At 45.3% G+C, this 20,151-nt stretch overlaps 1 protein-coding gene across 2 annotated transcripts; it reads right to left on the reverse strand.

The window, feature by feature from the left end:
* Nucleotides 1-4,493: 4,493 nt before the first annotated feature.
* rnf130 (ring finger protein 130) lies at nt 4,494-18,445 on the reverse strand. Of its 2 annotated transcripts, XR_013911137.1 has the most exons (10): nt 17,842-18,445; nt 17,404-17,706; nt 12,708-12,899; nt 10,304-10,554; nt 9,417-9,488; nt 8,590-8,666; nt 8,331-8,427; nt 6,241-6,427; nt 5,456-6,025; nt 4,494-4,563 (listed from the first exon to the last, which is right to left on the reverse strand). XR_013911137.1 is itself a non-coding variant. In XM_080305812.1 (9 exons), the coding sequence occupies exons 2-9, from the start codon at nt 17,675-17,677 to the stop codon at nt 5,913-5,915; spliced, it is 1,263 nt and encodes a 420-aa protein (XP_080161938.1). In that variant the 5' UTR covers nt 17,678-17,706; nt 17,842-18,445; the 3' UTR covers nt 4,494-5,912. The 2 variants fall into 2 exon arrangements, 1 of the variants encoding a protein (XP_080161938.1); XM_080305812.1 differs by having other exon boundaries at nt 4,494-6,025.
* Nucleotides 18,446-20,151: the final 1,706 nt, after the last annotated feature.

Below are 20,151 nucleotides of genomic sequence, written 5' to 3' on the forward strand. Positions count from 1 at the left end.
CTTCTGCCTAAAGATCAGATCAGTTCCCAGCATGTTAACAGCGGCGGGCCTACCCAGACTGCGTTCACATAATTGCAGGTGACTTTACTAAGGCCGACGTAAAGACTGTGCTCCCAAAGTTCTATTAGCATGTCGAATGTCCCACCAGAGGAGAGAACACTCTAGACCATGTTTACTCCAACATCAAGCATGCATAGAGCCATACCCCTCCCCCCACCTCGGTCAGTCCAACTACCTCTCCCTCCAGTGTGTGAATGTGTGTGTGAATGGGTGGATGATTGTGTATAGTGTAAAGCGCTTTGGGGTCCTTAGGACCAAGTAAAGCGCTATACAAATACAGACCATTTACCATTTACCATTCCTGCTCTCCCAGCCTTACACCCCCCTCAGACGCAGTGTCAGGCCCACCACAAAGACCATTACAACCTGGAAATGCTCTCTTCAAATCACAGGACCGCTTCACACAGACAGACTGGGGCATATTTGAACACCAGGATCTAGAAAGTTTCACTTCTCCATTTGTACAATCCCAATAGAGCACTAAGGTCGTCCAATCAGATGCTCCTAGTACATCCAAGGTCTTGACTGAAGTTGAGAGGTGACCGGGCCTTTGCAACTGTGGCACCTAGACTCCGGAATAACCTCCCTGTTCATATTCGTACCGCTGAGTCTATCCAGTCTTTTAAATCCCATTATAAAACCTCTTTTTACTTTGGCTTTTGATTCTAACTAGTTGGCTGTTATCTGGCTTGTTGTGTTGTCACCTATTGTTTCTTGCTATGTTTTCTTATTGTTTTGTTTTAATTGTCTTATGCTTTTACTGACTGGGAAGTACTATGGTCAACTTTGTTGTTTTTAATATGTGCTATATAAATAAATTTAGATTTGATTTGATCCCATCCTGTCTAAAATCAGCCACAATCATCCCAGTGCCAAAAAAGTCTCCAGCCTGAACGATTAGCGCTCTGTGGCCCTCATGCAGCTAAATACTTTTACAATTTATTTTTCCAAACCACGGAGCCGCAGTATAAAGACTAAAGAGCCGCAAGTGGCTCCGGAGCCGAAAGTTGCCGACCCCTGGACTTCAGCACATCAAGGATTTCCTCCCCCCAGAATTCGACCCCACCAGTTTGCATACCATAGGGTGACCATATTTTGATTTCCAAAGAAGAGGACACCTGGCCCAGTACTGAAGAACTTCAATAATGTTTACTTAAAGAAATTTTTAACATATTTAAATGAGGCCTTCTCTGTGCGGTTAATGAATGGTGATATAAAAAATGTCATATAGGCTTTTACAAGTCAACAAGGGCAAAAAAAACCCCCAACTTAAAAACCTCTGGAATTAAATAAGGGTACCGAAACAAGGCCTCATCTGTATGAGAAAAATTACCAGTACCGGGACGATACGAGGGAAATTTCTTTTGCAGTTTGTCTGAAAAGCTGCAGTTGCACTTTGGCATCTTTTAAACATCACCAGGGGCTTTGCTGCACGCTGTCTGTCCCGTCTGCGAGTGCAGAAAGTGACTTGGAAAGCAGCAGCTTGGAGATGACATCATACATATGTAGGCCTATAGGAAAACCCGGACATTTTCATCAGTCTCGAAAATCCCCCCGAAAGCCCCGGACAGAACATGAAAAGTGGACATGTCCAGGAAAAAGAGGACGGTTGGTCACTCTAGCATACCGCGCAAACAGATCCACAGAAGACGCCATCGCCACAGCCCTCCACTCTGTGCTGAGTCACCTAGAGAGGTGGCAGAGCTACGTCCAAATGCTTTTTGTGGACTACAGCTCAGCCTTCAATACAATCATCCTGGACATCCTCATCACCAAACTGGTCACTCTTGGCCTCCTTCCTCTCACATGTGCCTGGATAAAGGACTTTCTCACAAACCGGCTCCAGACTGTAAGCCTCGGCCCTCATTTCTCCTCCACTCGCACACTGAGCACCGGCTCCCCACAGGGCTGTGTGGTGAGCCTCCTCCTGTATTCTCTCTACACCCATGACTGCAGTTTGACCCACAACAACATTCTCATCATCAAGTTTGCTGATGACACCACAGTAGTCAGACTCATCTTAAAGGGAGACGAGGCAGCCTACAGAGAGGAAGTCCTGAAGTTGGCATCCTGGTGTTCGGAGAACAACCTGACACTGAACACTAACAAAACCATTGTCGACTTCAGGAGGTACAGCACTGACTTAGCCCCCCTTTACATCAACGGGGAGTGTGTGGAGAGGGTCCACGCCTTCCGGTTCCTTGGTGTCCTCATCTCTGCTGACATCTCCTGGACAGACAACATTTCAGCGGTCGTCAAGAAGGCCCAACAGCAGCTGCACTTCCTGATGGTCCTCAGGAAGTACAAGCTGAATTCCAACCTGCTGCTGACCTTCTACCCCTCGTTCATTGAGAGCCTGCTAACCTACTGTAGCACAGTATGGTACAGCAGCTGCACTAAGGAGGACAGAGCGAGGCTTCAGAGTGTAGTTAAGACAGCACAAAAGATCATTTCCCTCATCACCTGTTTACTTATTGTGAACGGTGATATAAAAAAGTGCATGATATTTTAGGTGACTGAAACTATCAGGCTTATAGTTCATAGATAAATCTTTCATGGTTGATTGTTCATATGCTTCTACATCCACATTGAAGCCTTTTGATTCTGTGTATCACAGTGCATTATGATTCCTGACAGCTGACTCTATTTCCAGGCTCAGCTGCACAGGCTGCCTGCTTTGACTGTTTTTAAAGCAGAATACTTACAATCAGGTTACAGGACACTTTAACATTAACTTGTTTTTCACACTGAACTGGGAAAAGCTTTCCTGCCTATAACTTGAAGGAGCTACAAAACAACATTAAGCTGTTTTCCATGTTTCACTGGAACATGTTAAAGGGTTATATTTGTCTGCAACTACTCTTGCATGTCTTTCTTTGAGTCTGCAGAGGGTGCCAGTGATGTGGAAGACATCATGCCTCGTCCCTATTCCAAAGATGCCACGTCCCAGTGGCCCCCAGGATTACAGGCCCGTGGCACTGACCTGCGAGCACTGTGAGGGTCATGTTTTTTGACTTTTCTAGTGCTTTCAACACCATCAGGCCGACCCTCCTGGGTGATAAGTTAACAGCGATGCAGGTGGATGCTTCTCTGGTGTCCTGGATTGTTGATTACCTAACAGGAAGACCACAATATGTACGTCTCCCACAGTGTGTGTCTGACAAGGTAATCAGCAGCATAGGGGCACCACAGGGGACTGTCCTCTCCCTTCGTCTTCACCCTATACACCACAGACTTCAGCCACTGCACAGAGACCTCCATCTTCAGAAGTTTTCTGATGACTCTGCGGTGGTTGGATGCATCAGCAGGGATGATGAGAAAGAGTACCGGGCTGTGGTCGACTCCTTTGTCACGTGAGCAGAATCATCTGCAGCTCAATCCAGGGGGTCAGTGTTGACATTGTGGAGGACTATAAATACCTTGGAGTACACATTGACAATAAACTGGACTGGGCTACAAACACCATAGCACTTTACAGGAAGGGCCAGAGTTGTCTCTATTTTTTGAGGCGACTGAGGTCCTTCAACATCTGCCAGAAAATGCTCAGGATTTTCTACGAGTCTGTTGTGGCCAGTGCGATCCTCTATGCTGTTGCATGCTGGGGGACCAGGCTGAGGGTCGCAGATGCCAACAGACTCGATAAACTAATCCGTAAGGCCAGCAATGTTGTGGGGATGGAGCTGGACTCCCTCAAGGTGGTGTCGGAGAGGCGGATGTTGTCCAAGATAAAGACAATGTTGGATAACACCTCCCACCCACTCCATGACATGCTGGTCAGTCACAGGAGCACGTTCAGTGAGAGACTGAGATTACCCATAATGCACCACTGAACGACACAGGAAATCATTCCTGCCTGTGGCTCCCTGTACAACTCCTCCACCTAACACACTGTTTAGTGCAACAGCTACACCCTTCTTGCACTTGTTCTTTTTCAGCTATTTACATAAAAGTCACTTATTAATACATATATGCCTGTATATATGGTGCTATTCTTAGTTAGTGTATTGTCTGTCTTTGTTAATGTTTGTTTATAATGGAGCACTGTAACAAAAAATTATTTCCCCGAAGAATCAATAAAGTATTGATTCTGATTAACATGCGATCACGTCCTTTCATTATGTAGCTGTCTGCGTACATTTTCGTATGTTTTTAGAACTCACCTGTTTAAATTGTAATAAGGCAATATTAGGGGCGTGGCCTTGTTGAGTGACAGGTGGATGGTTAAACTCTGCTAATTTTAGGCCCCAAACCGGACATCTGGACCGTGTTTGTGCTGTTGGAGCATTTTTAACCCTCCGGCTATCCTTTAATGACATTATCTGACCAGTAGCACGGCTCTTTTTATATACACCCCATCTCTGATGCAGATTACTCTTTTTGGCAGGTTCTTCAGGTTGGCTCAGTTGGCCACAAAGAAACAGAAACTTTGCATGTTGAAGACACTTTGATGACATTTAATGCTGAGGCAGTACAGACACAGTGAACTAAAAGCGCCACGTCCTTCTTCATCACCACCACCATGAAACAAAGAGACAAAGACAGAGAGACAGTTAGCAGCTGAGCGTCCTGCAGGACTTCAGGTCACTTCAGAGATAATACTGATCGATCAGTCAGGTTACAGATTGTATTATGCTGTTTATATACTGATTATTATTATTGTTAGAATAACAGAATGAGTAATTCAGAAGCTGTTTAATACACATTAACGGAGCAGTCCCTCACTTCAGGACCCCCAGTCTTTACTGTACAGACATGTTAGCAATGATCAGCATTTGTTAGTATTAGTTAGCAGCTCAGCAGCCTGCTTACTGTTGATCAGGATGACTGATGTACCCGTATTAATAGTGACTAAACAGTATGTGCATCACATTATAGTTGAAAAATAATGAAAACCTCCAACTTCTTAGAAGTGTTCGGTGTCCACGTTAGATTTAGTCTGTCACGGTCTACAGCAGGCTAACAGTTTCCCCTCGGCTTCAGCCTCTGTGCTAAACTATGCTAACATCATAGGTTGGATTGAATTAAATTCCTCATCTTTACCCATCTCTGAGACGGGAACGTGAGGTTTCTGAAAATGCTGCGTTGTTCTTTAAATCTGAGGACAGAAGACCCAGAACGGTTTCCTGAGGAACGCCACACCCACTGGGAGGTTTCCTGAAGTGGTGGATCAGTCCTTTAATATAACATCGCTTGATCTACAGACAAACTGGATCATTATTAAATTTTTCTTTAATTATTTTTTTGCTACAGGGAGTTAATAGTTAACACTATTAAAGTCCACATGATTGTTTAGGGTCCAGGTCTAGTGTTCAGGTCCAGATCCGGGTCCAGAATTTCATCTGGCTCTTGTTCTGTCCAGGGACACAGAGGACTACAGATCTCATTCAGCACTTACAAACAAGAAAAAGTTGTGGTCCAGGTCCAGGTCTTTACAGGGTTCAGGAGCCTGTTAATGATGTCACCATCAGTCAGCCAGAGCTATGCCTGAACACAGAGACGTGGGCAGGAAGTCTGGATTCAGGTGCTCTGGTTCAGTTCAGGCTGATTTGTTTGCTTCCACGTCTTCTAGTTTCCCTCTACTAGGAAAAAACAAACAAACACGAGAATCTCTAATTCAAGAGTGGGATCCAGACCAGGATCGAGACCCAGATTCAGACCCGGATGTGTTCAGTTTGTAGAAAATCTGGTAGAATAAATGATGGTTAAAGATCAGATTCAACGCCCCCCCCCGCCCGCACGCCCCTGAAACAGGAAACACTATATGAAGACTTCCTGTGTCCATAAAATGTCCTACATCTCTCAGCAACTGGAATGGTGTTGTTGCTGGAGGGCAGTAACCATGACAACCAGTCTCAGGACTTGTTGTCATCGTAGAGGTCGAGCGAAGCCTGTATATCCGGAAGCTCCATCTCACAGACGACGCTGCGAGGAGACATGGAGTTCCTGCTGAAGAAGCGACCGCCGCCTGGAAGGACAGAAGAACGTCCATCAGAGTTAATTCACTCAGCAGCAGATGCAGACGCATAACTCTTTACTTTTCAGTTTTACTTTGGTTGCTGGATAACGTTGCTCAGTTGCACTGTAAACTTGTTGCTCTACATCCACATGAAGTTGTCTTTTACTTGCCTAGAACATTTATTTGCAGTGACAGTGAATTACAGATGTTGTCGTGTCACTTACTGGTCACGGCGATAGTGATATCGGCAGGTGTTCTGGGCGTGGCCTCAGAATGGGTGGGGCTGAGTGGCTCCAGGCTGATGGATGGCTGGTTGCTGTCACTAAGGGGCGCCCTCTGGTTGCCAGGTGCCTGACTGGCACCGAGGCGATCCACATCCAACACAACGCTGTCCACACAGGGAACACTGGTCTGAGGACAGACAGAGGCAGTCACTCCCAGGTATAATTCAGACACACCTGATGTCTTATAGATGGAAATTTTCTTCTTCAGAAACACTGCGTTGCATCATTGATGCAGCCTGCACTTTTATTTCCAGGGCTTAACAAAGGGAAAAGTTCTGTGTCTAAATACATATTTAAGCAAGAATATTTCCTATAATTGATCAAACTAAAACAGACAAATGCACGAATTCCAGTGTTCTACCATCCATCCATCATCCATCCATCATCTCCTTCTTTACACTTCAGATACTTAACAAGTCTGAGTTATAATTGACAGTGCAAACCAAAGTCTTGCTACGGTTGTACAGGGACTTAGTGGCCTGTAATAACAAGCCGGATACCCCAAATTCCTGAAACAACATCACAGAGTGTAGCAAGAGATGCGGTCAAACGCATTCTCAAAGCCCACAAAACACACATGGGCTGGTTGGAAAAGCTATTGTACACTCTCAAATACCCCTAAAAGGATAAAAAACAAAAAAACAAAACCACGTTGCTCTTCTTCAATCCAAATGTCATTTCGACTCTCCTGACTTCCTGTTGTAGCTGATGAGTGGGATAAATAAACGTGCACATATGCAGTTTGTCCCATTTCAGTTAGAGAAAGGCTTACTGTTTTTTGCAGTTTTATTGGACAAAGCATCACAACTTTGATGCTTTTAAAAGCAATGTGCTTTTTACAATAAAAATATTTACGTTTGCTCATGAATACAGCTTTACTGTAAATGCGCACGATATTTGTCAGCCTACAAAGATGAATTTAGAGTTTTTGATGAGACAGTAGGTATTCAGTGAAGTAATGCTGTGTGCAGACAGCAGATTGCTACAGTCTGAATATTGGTTCAACGCAGTGAATCACAAGAACTTAATCGAAGCAAAGCAGGAATGGAAAACTGAACCTTTGCTACCAAAACTGCAGCTTCACATGGAGCAGTCTGGACCAGCTTTATCTTTTCTTAAAAGAACAACAGGTTATTCTCAGAGTTTATCAAAGAGCGTTCGGTGGACTCTGTCATGTTAAAAAGAAGCATTTTAGATCGTGCCTCTTCAGGTGGACTGATGACACTGCAGGAGATCTGGAGCTCCAGCTGAAAAATAAAGCGGACGCTAGCTCTGGACGAGAGCTGCGATGTCTGTGACGCCGCCCACGTGAGGGATAACCAAAGAGCTCAAGACTGGGAGGAGCTGGCAGCAATGCACTCAGTGAAAGGACTGCAGGGAGGAACGTGATCATGCAGGTGTGTTTGTAGAGTCGGGGGCTGGAACGGGACAAACTGGCAGGTGTTCAAAATGTCAAATCTAAAAATCAGCAATGCTGAAGACTGGTGCTGTTTTTATTTTTTTGTCCCAGAGAGGAGAACTGTCCACACGTCAGGAGACATTAACTCTCTTTGGAGAAAAACTTTCTCAGTGATGAAACAGTGACGATCACACATCTGCTATCCTTCACATTTCCACCTCAGACATTGACCTTAATGTTCAAGCCCAGAACTGTCTCCGTGAACAAGACAAAGAGCTCAGAAATGCAGACAAAGTCATTCAACTACAAGCAAAACGTGGATAAAGTTAAAAGTCTTTAACATTTAATAGAAAAATGCACATAAATGCAAACAGTGAGGAAATGTTGGTCTCTTTACCTAACTCACATTTCTGTTACCTCACTGTAAAATCTACCCTATCAGCAGAAAGACATCGAAATAATACCGAGTTCAGCTGCAACCATCCGCAACAGACCCAGTTTCTCACGTTAGCCAAGCTTGGTGTACGGTGAGGGCACGTCAGCCTGGTGTGAACGCTGGTTTGGATTACAACACATCTGGGTGTCTCTGTCTTTGTGTGTCAAACATGCCCATGTGTCAGCGAGGACTCACCGTGATGCCGAGAGCTTTGAGGATGTTCAGTTTGCACATGGGGCAGGTGCAGTGCTCCTTCAGCCAGGGGTCCACGCACGCTTTATGAAAGACGTGTCTGCAAAGACACAGGCGTGTTATCAAAAAACATCACGCTACGTGTTATCAGCACGACATTAGACATAGCAGACAGAACGAGGAAGAGTTCATAAAACACTTTTAATTACAGAGCCAGACTGGTCTGAGACTGGAGAGCCTGCAGCAACAAGGTCAGACTCACTTGCAGGGCAGGATTCGAACCACATCGTTCAGCTGGTACACTTCGATACACACTGCACAGTGGTTTGACTCTGTGTCCTACACACACACACACACACACACACACACACACACACACACACACACACACACACACACACACACACACACACACACACACACACAGGAAACAGGTCAGAGCTTTGCTGTGATGTTGTCTCTGCTGGTTCTGATAGTGCAGGGGTGGGGAACTCCAGGCCTCGAGGGCTGTTTCCTGCAGGTTTTAGATGTGTCATTGATCCAACACAGCTGGCTTAAATGACTAAATGACCTCCTCAACATGTGTTGAAGTTCTCCAGAGGCCTGGTAATGAACTAATCATGTGATTCAGGTGTGCTGATCCAGGGTGAGATCTAAAACCTGCAGGACACCCGCTCTCGAGGACTAACGTTCCCTACCTCTGTGATAGTGGCTCGCAGTTAGAAGTCTTTCTGATTTATGTTTCTCCTCTGAACAACATCATTGCTCTTTCATCTGAACGTCAGCGACACGTTAACCAAACGGCTGTGAGGAAACCAGATGGTCACATGCTGCATTCAAAGAACGAGGATGTGAAGGATCCAGACGCTGAGCTCATTGTCTATGAACGAGTGAGGTGGAAACTTCATCGAGCAAAAACCTTTTTCAGACAGTTCTGCTCCATCAGCTCTCTTTCCATGTATTACAGCTCTGCAGAGGCAGTCACTCGCTGCCTGAAAGCTCACGTAAATTTAACCTTCTGGGTTTCGGAACCTCATTCACGGGTCCTACATCACATGTGAAGGAGAAACAGCCAACACATGTGCTCACCTTGTCTCCTTTTTTCACCGTCCTCGTCTTCAGCTTTCCGATGGCTTTCTTCGCTGCATCTCCAAGACGATGCTGACAGAGTGAGAGGACAGAGTGTTAGAGTCACAAACATTTCCAGGATTTGGGTTTTGATTCTTTGTGAAATGTGTTCTGATCAGAGTCACACGACTAAACAAACTTCATCTTTACCAAGTCAGTCAGTGAACCTCTGAGCAAATGTGTTCTTCTGAAGCTACCTGGACTCAGAGTCTGCTCTTCTACAGAAAGACTGACTTTCACTGGCCCTTTGTTCTTCAAAGGGCCAGTGAAAGATGAGGCAGGAAACACCAAAAAAGAAGAACATCTGAGTAACAGCTGTAAATGTGTGTCAAATGAAGAATGCTTTCATGAAGCACACCGTGAAGGAAACTGCTGGTCTCCAAACAAACACGGCTCGGGTTTGGAAACACCAACATGGCAGGCAGGGCCATGTTGGAGGTGGAAAACGAATCAAACTATATGAACAAAAGTCCCAGGAGAACATCGGGGGAGCAGAACATGAGAAGAGGGGCGGTCAGCTGGTACAGAAATACAGTAAAGAAGAAAGTTAACCCTTCAGAGGGCTGATTGATCATCGCAGGAAATACTGATGAGGTGAAGGAAGGATCTCAAAGTGACAACAGGAAGTGTCTGAAGAAGGTTTCTCCAGCTGGACTGAGTGAGATCAGGGCGATCGATTGCTGAAGAGCCCGACAGACTGTTTATCAGACAGTGCTTCTCTCTCCGCTCAGGAGCAGAAATCCTGGAAGCTCAGAGTCTTCACAGGAGGAGGAGGACAACACTCACATCAGCGGATATCACAGACTCTGGTACCTGAATGTAGCATCAGCCCGCGGCTAACGTGTTACCTGGCTGCGGTCGCGAGTGCTCGTGTAGCGGATCTTCTGGATGAAGTGAAAGATGAGCCAAGCTGACGAAATGATCATGAGGATGATGAAGGAGATGGAGACGAAGACCAGCGAGCCTCGGTTGATGTTCTTGGTGGGCCCGCGCTGACCAACGACCACGGAGACCAGAACCGTCATGTTCCGCTCAAGGTGGGCCAGGATCTCTTTACCGTATGCCTCTGTGATCATCACCGCCACGATGTCACCCGTGCCTGCAAACAGAATCAGAAACAGGGTGGCAGCAGGGACAGGGACGCCGTGTTAACAGTCATACAGTAAAGTGTACTGGGTATACTGGCTTTAATGGGTTGACCACACATTACAAGTTTAAAAGTGTTTGCAAAAACAAAAGCATGTGTATCATGAGCGCTTAAACACAGCAGTTACTCTGGTGACGGTCTCTGCTCAGACGCTTCAGATCATTTAAACATGGCGTCGCAGTTCTTCTGTTAAAAACTGCTCGATGTTTGTTAAACCCAGACTCCAGGTCAGATTATCGAATCAGCCCAACATAACACTGTAAACCCTGATCTCAGACCAGCTGAAATCTAAGCTCATACAAAAGACCAGGACGTTCAGAAGGCAGCACGCATCACGCCGATCAGCTCAGTGCACACGTGACCAGCACGGTTGGGTCTAATTTATTTTTACACCACCCAACAATCGAGATAAATAATCTGTTCTTAACATGGAGTAGTTCCTGTTTGTGTTTTCTGAAACTCTAATTGGACATCAGCTTTGTAATTTGTTTCTTTGTCTGTTGATCTCTTCGTGCTGATGTTTCTCCCCATCATCACCTCGCTCTGTCCCACACACAGAGTGTGAGGTCACAGTGACCTCAGCCTCGAATGACACGTTGATCTATATTTAGACTGAACATCGACTCCACCCCCCGCCCGGCAGTCGTCACTTACCTGAACATCTCTGAGGGACGATGCTGCAGCACAAACCAGTGTCAGACTTTAATGAACAGAAACACTCTGATGTGAGTCCATCCTGCGACCAATAAATCAATATGCTAGGATCAGTGACCCCAGCATGCCATCACATTGTGGCACACGAGCTTGAGCTATGAACTCAAACAGCAGAAATTTTGTTTCGCTGATATCGCTGTAGGCGCCCTGACACCTGGACACCAGCGTCCTTGTTGCCGCCATGGCGTCTTTTTTACACGCAGACATGGCCGCGCTCTGATGAGGGGGCGGAGGGCTACGCCAACACCAACCAGCTCCAGATAAGTGAAGCCATCACTCCAGCACCAAAGCCTGCAGTTCCTCTAACGTCCACCAGGGGGACCACAGTAAGTCGTTAAAGCTTTGCCGCTCTTTGGTCTCTGTAGCCAAAAGTATGGCGATTCTGTACTGAAGTACAAGTACTGATACTGGTGTTACAAAATACTCTGATAAAAGTTGAAGTCAAAGTGAAAGTGTACGAGCTCTGTACTCAAATACTTTTACTTTGCCTCTACGCCTGGCTCAATAATCATGTCCAGGCTGTGACCAGCTGACCTGCTGCTGCAGCTCTTTGTGGATGTACACAACTGAACAGGATGTAACCCAATGCTTCAGTCCCCACACCAACAGTACACAGTTTATACAAAGTTAGCATGATGGTGGGATTTAATGACTGAATCTAAGCATCATCAGCTTAGCTTCATCTCTGCTAAAACTCATGTAAGCTAACTCTGATCACCACATCCACTGTGTGCCGTCCAACACGGAGCTTTACTGTAAATTCACCAACTAAGCCGTTTGTCATTCACCAAACTGCAGAAAAGTTTCATGCAGCCTCTGACTCACACGTCAGCTCAGTTTGTTTTGCAGGACAAAAGACAGAAATATAACATCCCATCATATAGAGCTGTAAGTGAGCATCCTTCCCTTTAACTCTAAGCTCTCTTCTTCTTCTCCTGTCTTTCTTCCCTGAGTGAAGTTAGCTCTTCCTGTGAAATCTGCAGCTGCAACACATTATGAGTCAAACTGCACACAAACAGTTTGTGTGCTGATGTTTGTTGATGTGATAGAAACATTTAGTTTGAAGGAAGTAGAAGTCAAAAGTTATCTGAAAAATAAATACTCAAGTAAAGCACAGATATGCAGAAGTACAGTGAGGAAGTACAAATACTTTGATACTTCCCTGCTCTGTCTGCAGCTACGCCAGTTTAACAAAGCTAGCTAGCTTTAGCTCATAGCTCTGCACACACGACTAAATGTGGAGGTGCTTCACAAACCAGAGGGTGGAGAATACGTCCATCTTTGCAGTGTGAAGCAAACACTCAGGTAAACGTTTCACCTGTTCAGATGAGTAATATGCTTGTGTGTGTGAACGCTCATCTCTGATTGGCTCGTGCGGTGAGCGCTCTGACCTTCGTGTCCCATCTTGACGGTGTACTCTGGGGAGTTGTTGTAGATGAGGACGGCCGTGGCGTTGTACGCAGCTGCCTTCAAGATCTTCTCCTTAAAGGTGCAGTTACCTCTCTGCATCAGCGCCACCCAGTGGACACTGCGGGGCGGGACCAGGAAGTGAGTGTTTGGGTCGCATCCTTGCCGGTCGACCACTGAGAGGAAACCAAAGTCAGTTTAATGAAGTGTAACTAAAACGACTCAAAGGTGAGCTGCTCAACATTCGATCAATAACTCATCTTTAATCGAGTGAATTTTCCCAGATCAAACAACGATGATCAATAAAAACACTGAGACTTCAGATTAATCAATACATAAACAATAATAACAAGAACAAAGCTGGCTGCTGATCCGCGTGTCATCAGTTAAAACACATGAAACCCCAAAACAGGCATGTCGACACATTACGGGTCAATCACTTCAGATGTTCATGTGAAGCTGATCGTTCTCTATAATGAAAACAACAAAAATCAGCCGATCTGTAGGCTCAGACCCACGTGTGGTGCCCCACCCCCGCTGGGTCAACTTCAGACTTTGAGGTTTTCCCAAGGTTTTCAGTTATTTTTATTTTCTGGGAGTTGATTACGTGAATCGAATGTCATGAAACTCCTCAAAGGAGTGAATCTGAAAGTCGGCCTGCTGCAGAGGATCATGGGAGTCAGCTGACAGCCCACCTGTGTGAGTCCAGTCCTCGTGGGACAGAGCACGCTATAGGCTGGTTTAAATCAGCTGACCAGACTTTACACACATGGACAGACAAGAAGATGACATTTTGTAGCACTTATAGTACCTCATTGATTTTAACAGAACCAAGGAGATGTGCAGCAGCTGTACCGTGAACTTTGAACTCAGCTCAGGTTTCACTAGCAGGTGCTCCAACATGCTTTTCTCTGTGTTATAGAGCAGGGCGATATGACCAAAAATATTTATCACGATATACATTCGAAAATTTGCGATAACGATATAACTGACAATATAATTGACACGAGACAAAATACTTTACAACTCCTCAACTTTATTAGTGCAAAAACCCCCCCAAAAAATCAATATATTTTCACTTACACAAGCAGCTTTTTTAAGTGCATTAAAGTTATATAAAAATTTAACAGTGCAAATGCAAATTCCTTGCTGACAGTTTAACCAAAAGGCATTTCCAGTGGAAACCGGCCGACATATCCTCAGCATAACCATGTAGAATATCCACAAAACTTAAAAAGAGGTTATACACACACAATACAGTAATATTATGTTGAAGCACAGTATGTATCACTTCGCCAGGCTCCTGCCTACGATAGCCGTAATGCTCCAACAATCCATCAAGCGGTGCGACAGATTTTCGAGCGCCATGTACATAAAATCATTTCGAGGTCAGTAAACACAACCAGAATTCATACATAAGGCACACGGGATTATAAGGGACACTGTAGATTTTCAGAAAAATCAAAGGATTAATTTTAAGTGTGCCGTATTTTCCAAACACGGTAATAACGACGGCCTGCTAGCATGTGCTACCAAAAATAGTGCTTTGTTGTGTATCTGAGGGATGAAAGCTAAACCAGTTCCACACCACTGAAGTTGCAGCATTTTTACAAACCAGTTCTGCTTCATCCGTTTCATTCAATGATCGCTTTCACTCTTCTCATTCTGCGTCACCGTCATGTGCGTATGTAAACAAAGGCACTGCGCATGCGCGTTTTACCCATATTCTATCGCGATATTTCATTTTCTTATCGTTGCCCAACATTACACCGGTGTTACCGTGAACGGTATGATATAGCCCAGCCCTACTGTGTTATTGTCTTTATTGTGGAACGGCTGCATTCAGCTGCTGCTGTGGTTTGAGCTGGAAAAACACTGAACTCAGTTATTTCACTTTGTTACACGTCTGATTGGTCACAGTTATAGTGACATGAAGGTCTGTGTGTGTGAGTCTGTGTCTGTGTTGGCGCTCCATCCAGCAGCTGCAGTGTCCTTGGACCATCTGACTGTAATCTGACACTTCGGAGCAGAGACTCTCCGACCTTCAGCAGCCAGAAAACCTCTGCAGTGTCTCACACACACGTACACATGCATGCACACGCACGCACACACACACACACACACACACGCACAATCCACTTCATCAGCTGCTTCCTAGTGTTCATGGGAGCAGCTGATGGAGTGGATGGTGTGTGTGTGTGTTTTTGTTGACAGTGAATGTTGGTGTGTGTCGCTGAATTTGGCTGATTACTCTGACGGCAAAGAAAACAACAAATCAGCTTCTCTTAAACTCACAACTTTTTCTGAAACAAAGAGATAATCAGAGTAACTTCCAGGATCCGTGGGTTAGGCCACATCCACCTTTTCTCTTTCTCTCCTGAACAGCTTTGATGCGTTGCTCATACCGAGGCTCTGAGCTACCTTTACATTTGGCCTCTTTTCCTGTGTTCAGCTGAATGAGGGTGTTTTTAAATTGCTTCCTGTCAGCGTGGACAAGCAGCACCTGAAAACTCCTCACCTGTCTTCAAGCGCACACAGCCTTCAGAGGAAGCTGTTGTATCTCTGATATCTGCATTTTGGTCGCTACTCACGCCTGGTGGTGACAGGTGGGGGTAGGGACATACACTGTTGGACTGGGCCATATCATACCATTCACGGTAATACCGATGTAATGTTAGGCAGAAAATGAAATGTTAGCGGAGAATGAGAAGAGCGAAAGTGGATCGTTGAATGAAACAGATGAACCATAATTTGTTTGTAAAAATGCTGCAACTTCCGTGGTGTGGAACAGGTTTAGCTTTCGTCCATCAGATACACAGCAAAGCACTATTTTTGGTAGAGCATGCTAGCGGGCCGTTGTTATTACCGAACTGATTTTATGTACACGGCGCTCAAAAATGTTTTAGTACGACTTTGCTAAGCTACGTAGCCGCACCGCTCGGCTTGTCGGAGCATTACAGCTATCGTAGGCAGGAGCCTCGCGGAGTGATACGTACTGTGCTTCAACATAATATTCCCGTATTGTGTGTGTATAACCTCTTCTTAAGTTTTGTGGATATTCTACATGGTTATGCTGAGGATATGTCGGCTCGTTTCCACTGGAAGTGCCTTTTGGTTAAACTGTCAGCAAGGAATTTGTATTTGCACTGTTACATTTCTATATAACATTTCTATATAAAAACAGCTGCTTGTTTAAGTAAAATACATGGATGGGTTTTTTTGCACTAATAAGGTTGCAGAGTTGTAAAGTATTCTGTCTCGCATCGATTATATCATCAGTTATATAGTTATCGCAAATTTTCAAATATATATTGCGATAAACATTTTTAGCGATATCGCCCTGCCCTAATACACTGGGAGGCCTGCCCTAATACACTGGGAGGTAACTAAACAGCTATACCTTCACACCCAGTTCAGTCTGCACCACCTTAGACCAGTACAGCATCCACATCACACCACATTACTCCTTCTGTCAATCTCCTGTTCCCCTGTAGTGACCGAACTCCTTGAGCCAGGAACCCCTGCCAAACTCAGAGTCTGCCCTCCACCTTTGTGGCTGAGAACCAAGTGCACTTACACTCCCCCTTAAGAAGCTGAACGTTAGCCTTCTTTATCCAAACGTGTGCCTGGGATCATCGTCCTATTGGAACACCCAACTGTGTCCAAGCTTCGACCGAGTAGCTGTTGATGAGAATATTGAGGTGTTCCTCCTGTACCTGAACCACTGACAGCCCAGACCATGAAGCTACCACCACCATGCCTCAGTCGCACAGAGTCCTTACGCTTGAAAGCCTCCAAAATCCAAAATGTGTGCTGTACAATTATTCCACCGTGGAGGCAGAACACCCACATCCAATGAATGGATGAACTTCTGATAACAGCCAGCTACAAAACACGGCTCGTGTTCGATCAGCTGGTCCTCCCATTTGATCAAAGAACCTGATTTAAATTATATTATTAGTCTATAAAAAATAACAGAGAGCTCAGAGATGATCTGGACCTTCAGCCAATCGTCGACTGTTCACTGAAGCCTCATCAGAAATGTCTCAGTGATGGACAGCTGTCAGGAAGACGTTCTTAATGAAGGGAAACGGGAAAATGACGAGAACTGGACTGAAGACCAGAGGAACAGGTCTGCTGGACAGATGGATCCACATCATGGTCAGTGTGTACGAGGAGATCAGGAGGTGTTCCCACTGTCTGCAGCCATCTGTGAGGCACGGTGGAGGTCATGGTTTCAGCTGCAGGTCAGTCAGTGGTGTTGGAGATTTTTGATAAACTCATGAATTATGAAAAGTGCCATGAACAGTATCGGTCATGGATGGGCCTCCCCATAGCCTGGAGCTCAGCATCACTGTAAACTTCACTGAAGCATTGTGGGGTCATCCTGACAGAGGACACAACAAGGCAGAAACATCCAGAGAGCTTTGAATGTCCTTGAAGAACCTCTCCTGAAGATCCTGCTCAGAGAGCTGAAGGATGAAGCTGCTCACACCAAATATTCACTTTCAAACTCGTTACAAAAGTACATGAAGTTTTTGCCTCATTTACTGTGTTTCCATGTATTTTCCTACAAAACATAACCAAATGAGGGCTGACTCTGACCAGAAGTATGTGGAAACGTCCACTCAGCATTCATTTTACTGACACTGCAGGTGACAGGTGTGTGTGCTCAGATACCTCCGTGATGCGGTGCAGGTGCGACGATCACACCCCTGGTGTCGACCTTGGGGGAGTTCTGTCCATACTTCCCGTCATCGCTGCTAATCACATGGATGGCGTTTCCTCGCCCGTCCAGCACCGTCGCATTCACTGTAGCGCTCACAGACTCCTCCACCACCATGTTTGTGTCAGAGCGCCCTGCTGACACAGAGCGAGCCTGCACCGGGACCGGGACCAGGACCAGGACCGGGACCAGGACCAGGACCGGTGGGAGGGGGAGACGGGTCCGCATCCTCACAGCGTCTCCTGGTCACATCCAAACTGTGAGAAAGAGAAACAAAGTTTATGAGCCGGGCAGCAGCAACGGCTTGGGAGCTTCCTCTGCTTTAGGAAACAGGAAGTCCTCAGCACTGTGGATTTGTCATTTATCACCGTGAACGAGACGCGGGCTCTCACCTGTCACTGAGAGTCTGTCCTCCAGATGTTGGTCTCTTTGTTTACATTAATCCTCCGGATGCTGTTTCCCGGTTGGCTCTCCAGAGGATGATGTGTTATTCCTCTTTTGTCCTCCAGATGATCCTTTGTCTCCAGATGTGAGCTCGTGTTCGTTAATCTCTGGGTTCAGGCTGGAAGGTGCAGCTCGGACATCTGGAAGGTCGGAGCATCAGCAGCAGGCCAATATCTGGTGTTTGCATCCCGGAGCCTTGCGCTGGTTGGAGCCCGGATGGTAGCTCGGAGATCGGGGCAGAATAGCTCGTTTTCAGCGGACTGCAGCCGCCTGCGGTTCCGTTAACAGTGACTGAGCCTCCGCCGTCTGCCGCCAGGTGCAAGCAGACACACCGGCGGGCTCCCGCTCGCCGCGCTCCCCCAGAGGTTCGATGAAATGCTCGTGAGAGGATTTGGCTCGTGCTCGGTGTTTTTTCCGGTTTGTCGCCGGTGAAAGCTGCGCGCTGCGGAGGATCGAGCCCCGTCTCCGTCTCTCCGATCAGCGAGAACTGCGCAGGCGCACACTGAGGGGCCCGGGCTTCATGTTTTGTAGCTGAGATTTGGATCAGCTGTCGCGATAGCTGCAGAGAGGCGGAGCTAATAGTAACAACGACGACGATATCGATCGCTTATTGATCACCGACAGGTTGTGGATGTCAGCTGTAGGGTCATTCCTACTATTCGGTGCCATTTCAGTGTGATCACTCTTCATCAAAAAATACAAAATTTTGAATTATTTTAACATTTCATCTAAAAGAGGGATTTTCAACCTATAAGAAAAATGTATTGGTCCAGCTAAGGATATTATATTATAATATTTTTTAAAATCAAAGTCTTTACCCATGACGTGCCAAATGTCCACCCTGTTACAGGACATTCAATTTTCTATTAATAACTGTTTTGAATACACAGTTATAGTAATATTTACATTTTCTAAAAGCTACAATGTCCCTTTTTAAAATCTGCAAGGAAATTTCAAGGAAGTATTTTAAACAAGCATTATATTGAAAGAAGACAGGTTCAGTTTTAAGACAGTGTAATTTCAAAAGATTGTTTTTATATTCAAAGGGAATACAAAAAAAAAATTGGCTCCATTTTTAAGTAACTTAATTTTGCTGATTCATTCCCTCCCAATAACCAAAGAGACATGCATTATGTTTGTTGATTTGATTTAATTAACAAAAGAAACACACAGGTAACAGGGTGGACAGGAGGTAACAGGGTGGACATAACATCAGTGACAAAAAATACCACCTTAAAGAAACTTTGAACACCTTCACCATGCCCGTCCAACCAACACAGGTAGATACATGTCCACATTAAACAAGCAAATTTTCACTGTACACCCAACATAATGAACATTTTTCTCACACATTTTACCTATGCAACAGACCAGCAACTCCAGTTTTTTTCAAGGAAATCCCACACTTTCCTCTCCAGCTGAACTGACCTCTTATTCAAAGGTGTTGGTTCTTTCATCAGACACACAACCTGGTCATCCCTATACCAGGTTATGTCCTCACGTGGACTTGGCCAGTGGAACTTGTTGGTCCCGTTCTTGTGCATGCATTTCACTTTAACATCCTCTTCAACCTCCAGAATGATTCCTGGGTAGGGTTCACCATCGTAGTTGATAATGCACCACTGACCAATATGATCTTTTGTGATGTTCTCAGACCGGGTTGGTCCCTCAGTGCAATGTGGACTTGCCTCTTGACTAAGGCTTATCTCCTTCAGGCCATAGCATTCACAGTCTTTGTGCCAATCACAAAGACAAGGCACTAGCCCTCTGCTTTCTTTTCCTTTCTCGCCACTGCTTTCTCTGTGCTCTCTTCTGTCGTTCACTGAGATCTGCCACTTTCTTTTTTTTCCCTTCCTCTCTGTCCTTTCACCACTTCTCTTTCTCTTTATTGAGATATATCTGTCTTCTCTCAGGGTCAGCATCACGACGTGCTCGGTAGCGCCGCTGCTTCTCCGCAGCAGACATTGGTGCCATTCCCTGAAAAATGTATACTATTCAAAATCTTCTAAAAGTGTATATATATACAGGTTAATAATAATTACCAATACACACTTGTATAAATAACCCTAAACACTAAACTTCTATCATCTTACGTCACCCCTGTTACCATGTGTCCCCCCCTGTTACAGTACATAGCAATAACAGGGGTGACGGTAACAGGGGGGAGATTTTATGCTAAACTTAGCCATTACTACTAGTATGATGAACAACAAGCTAGTACATGGTGACCACTAAGAACCATTTTTAACATGTTTATT

Source organism: Astatotilapia calliptera, chromosome 2 (assembly GCF_964374335.1).
Source record: "Astatotilapia calliptera chromosome 2, fAstCal68.1, whole genome shotgun sequence".
NCBI classification, from domain to species: Eukaryota; Metazoa; Chordata; class Actinopteri; order Cichliformes; family Cichlidae; genus Astatotilapia; species Astatotilapia calliptera.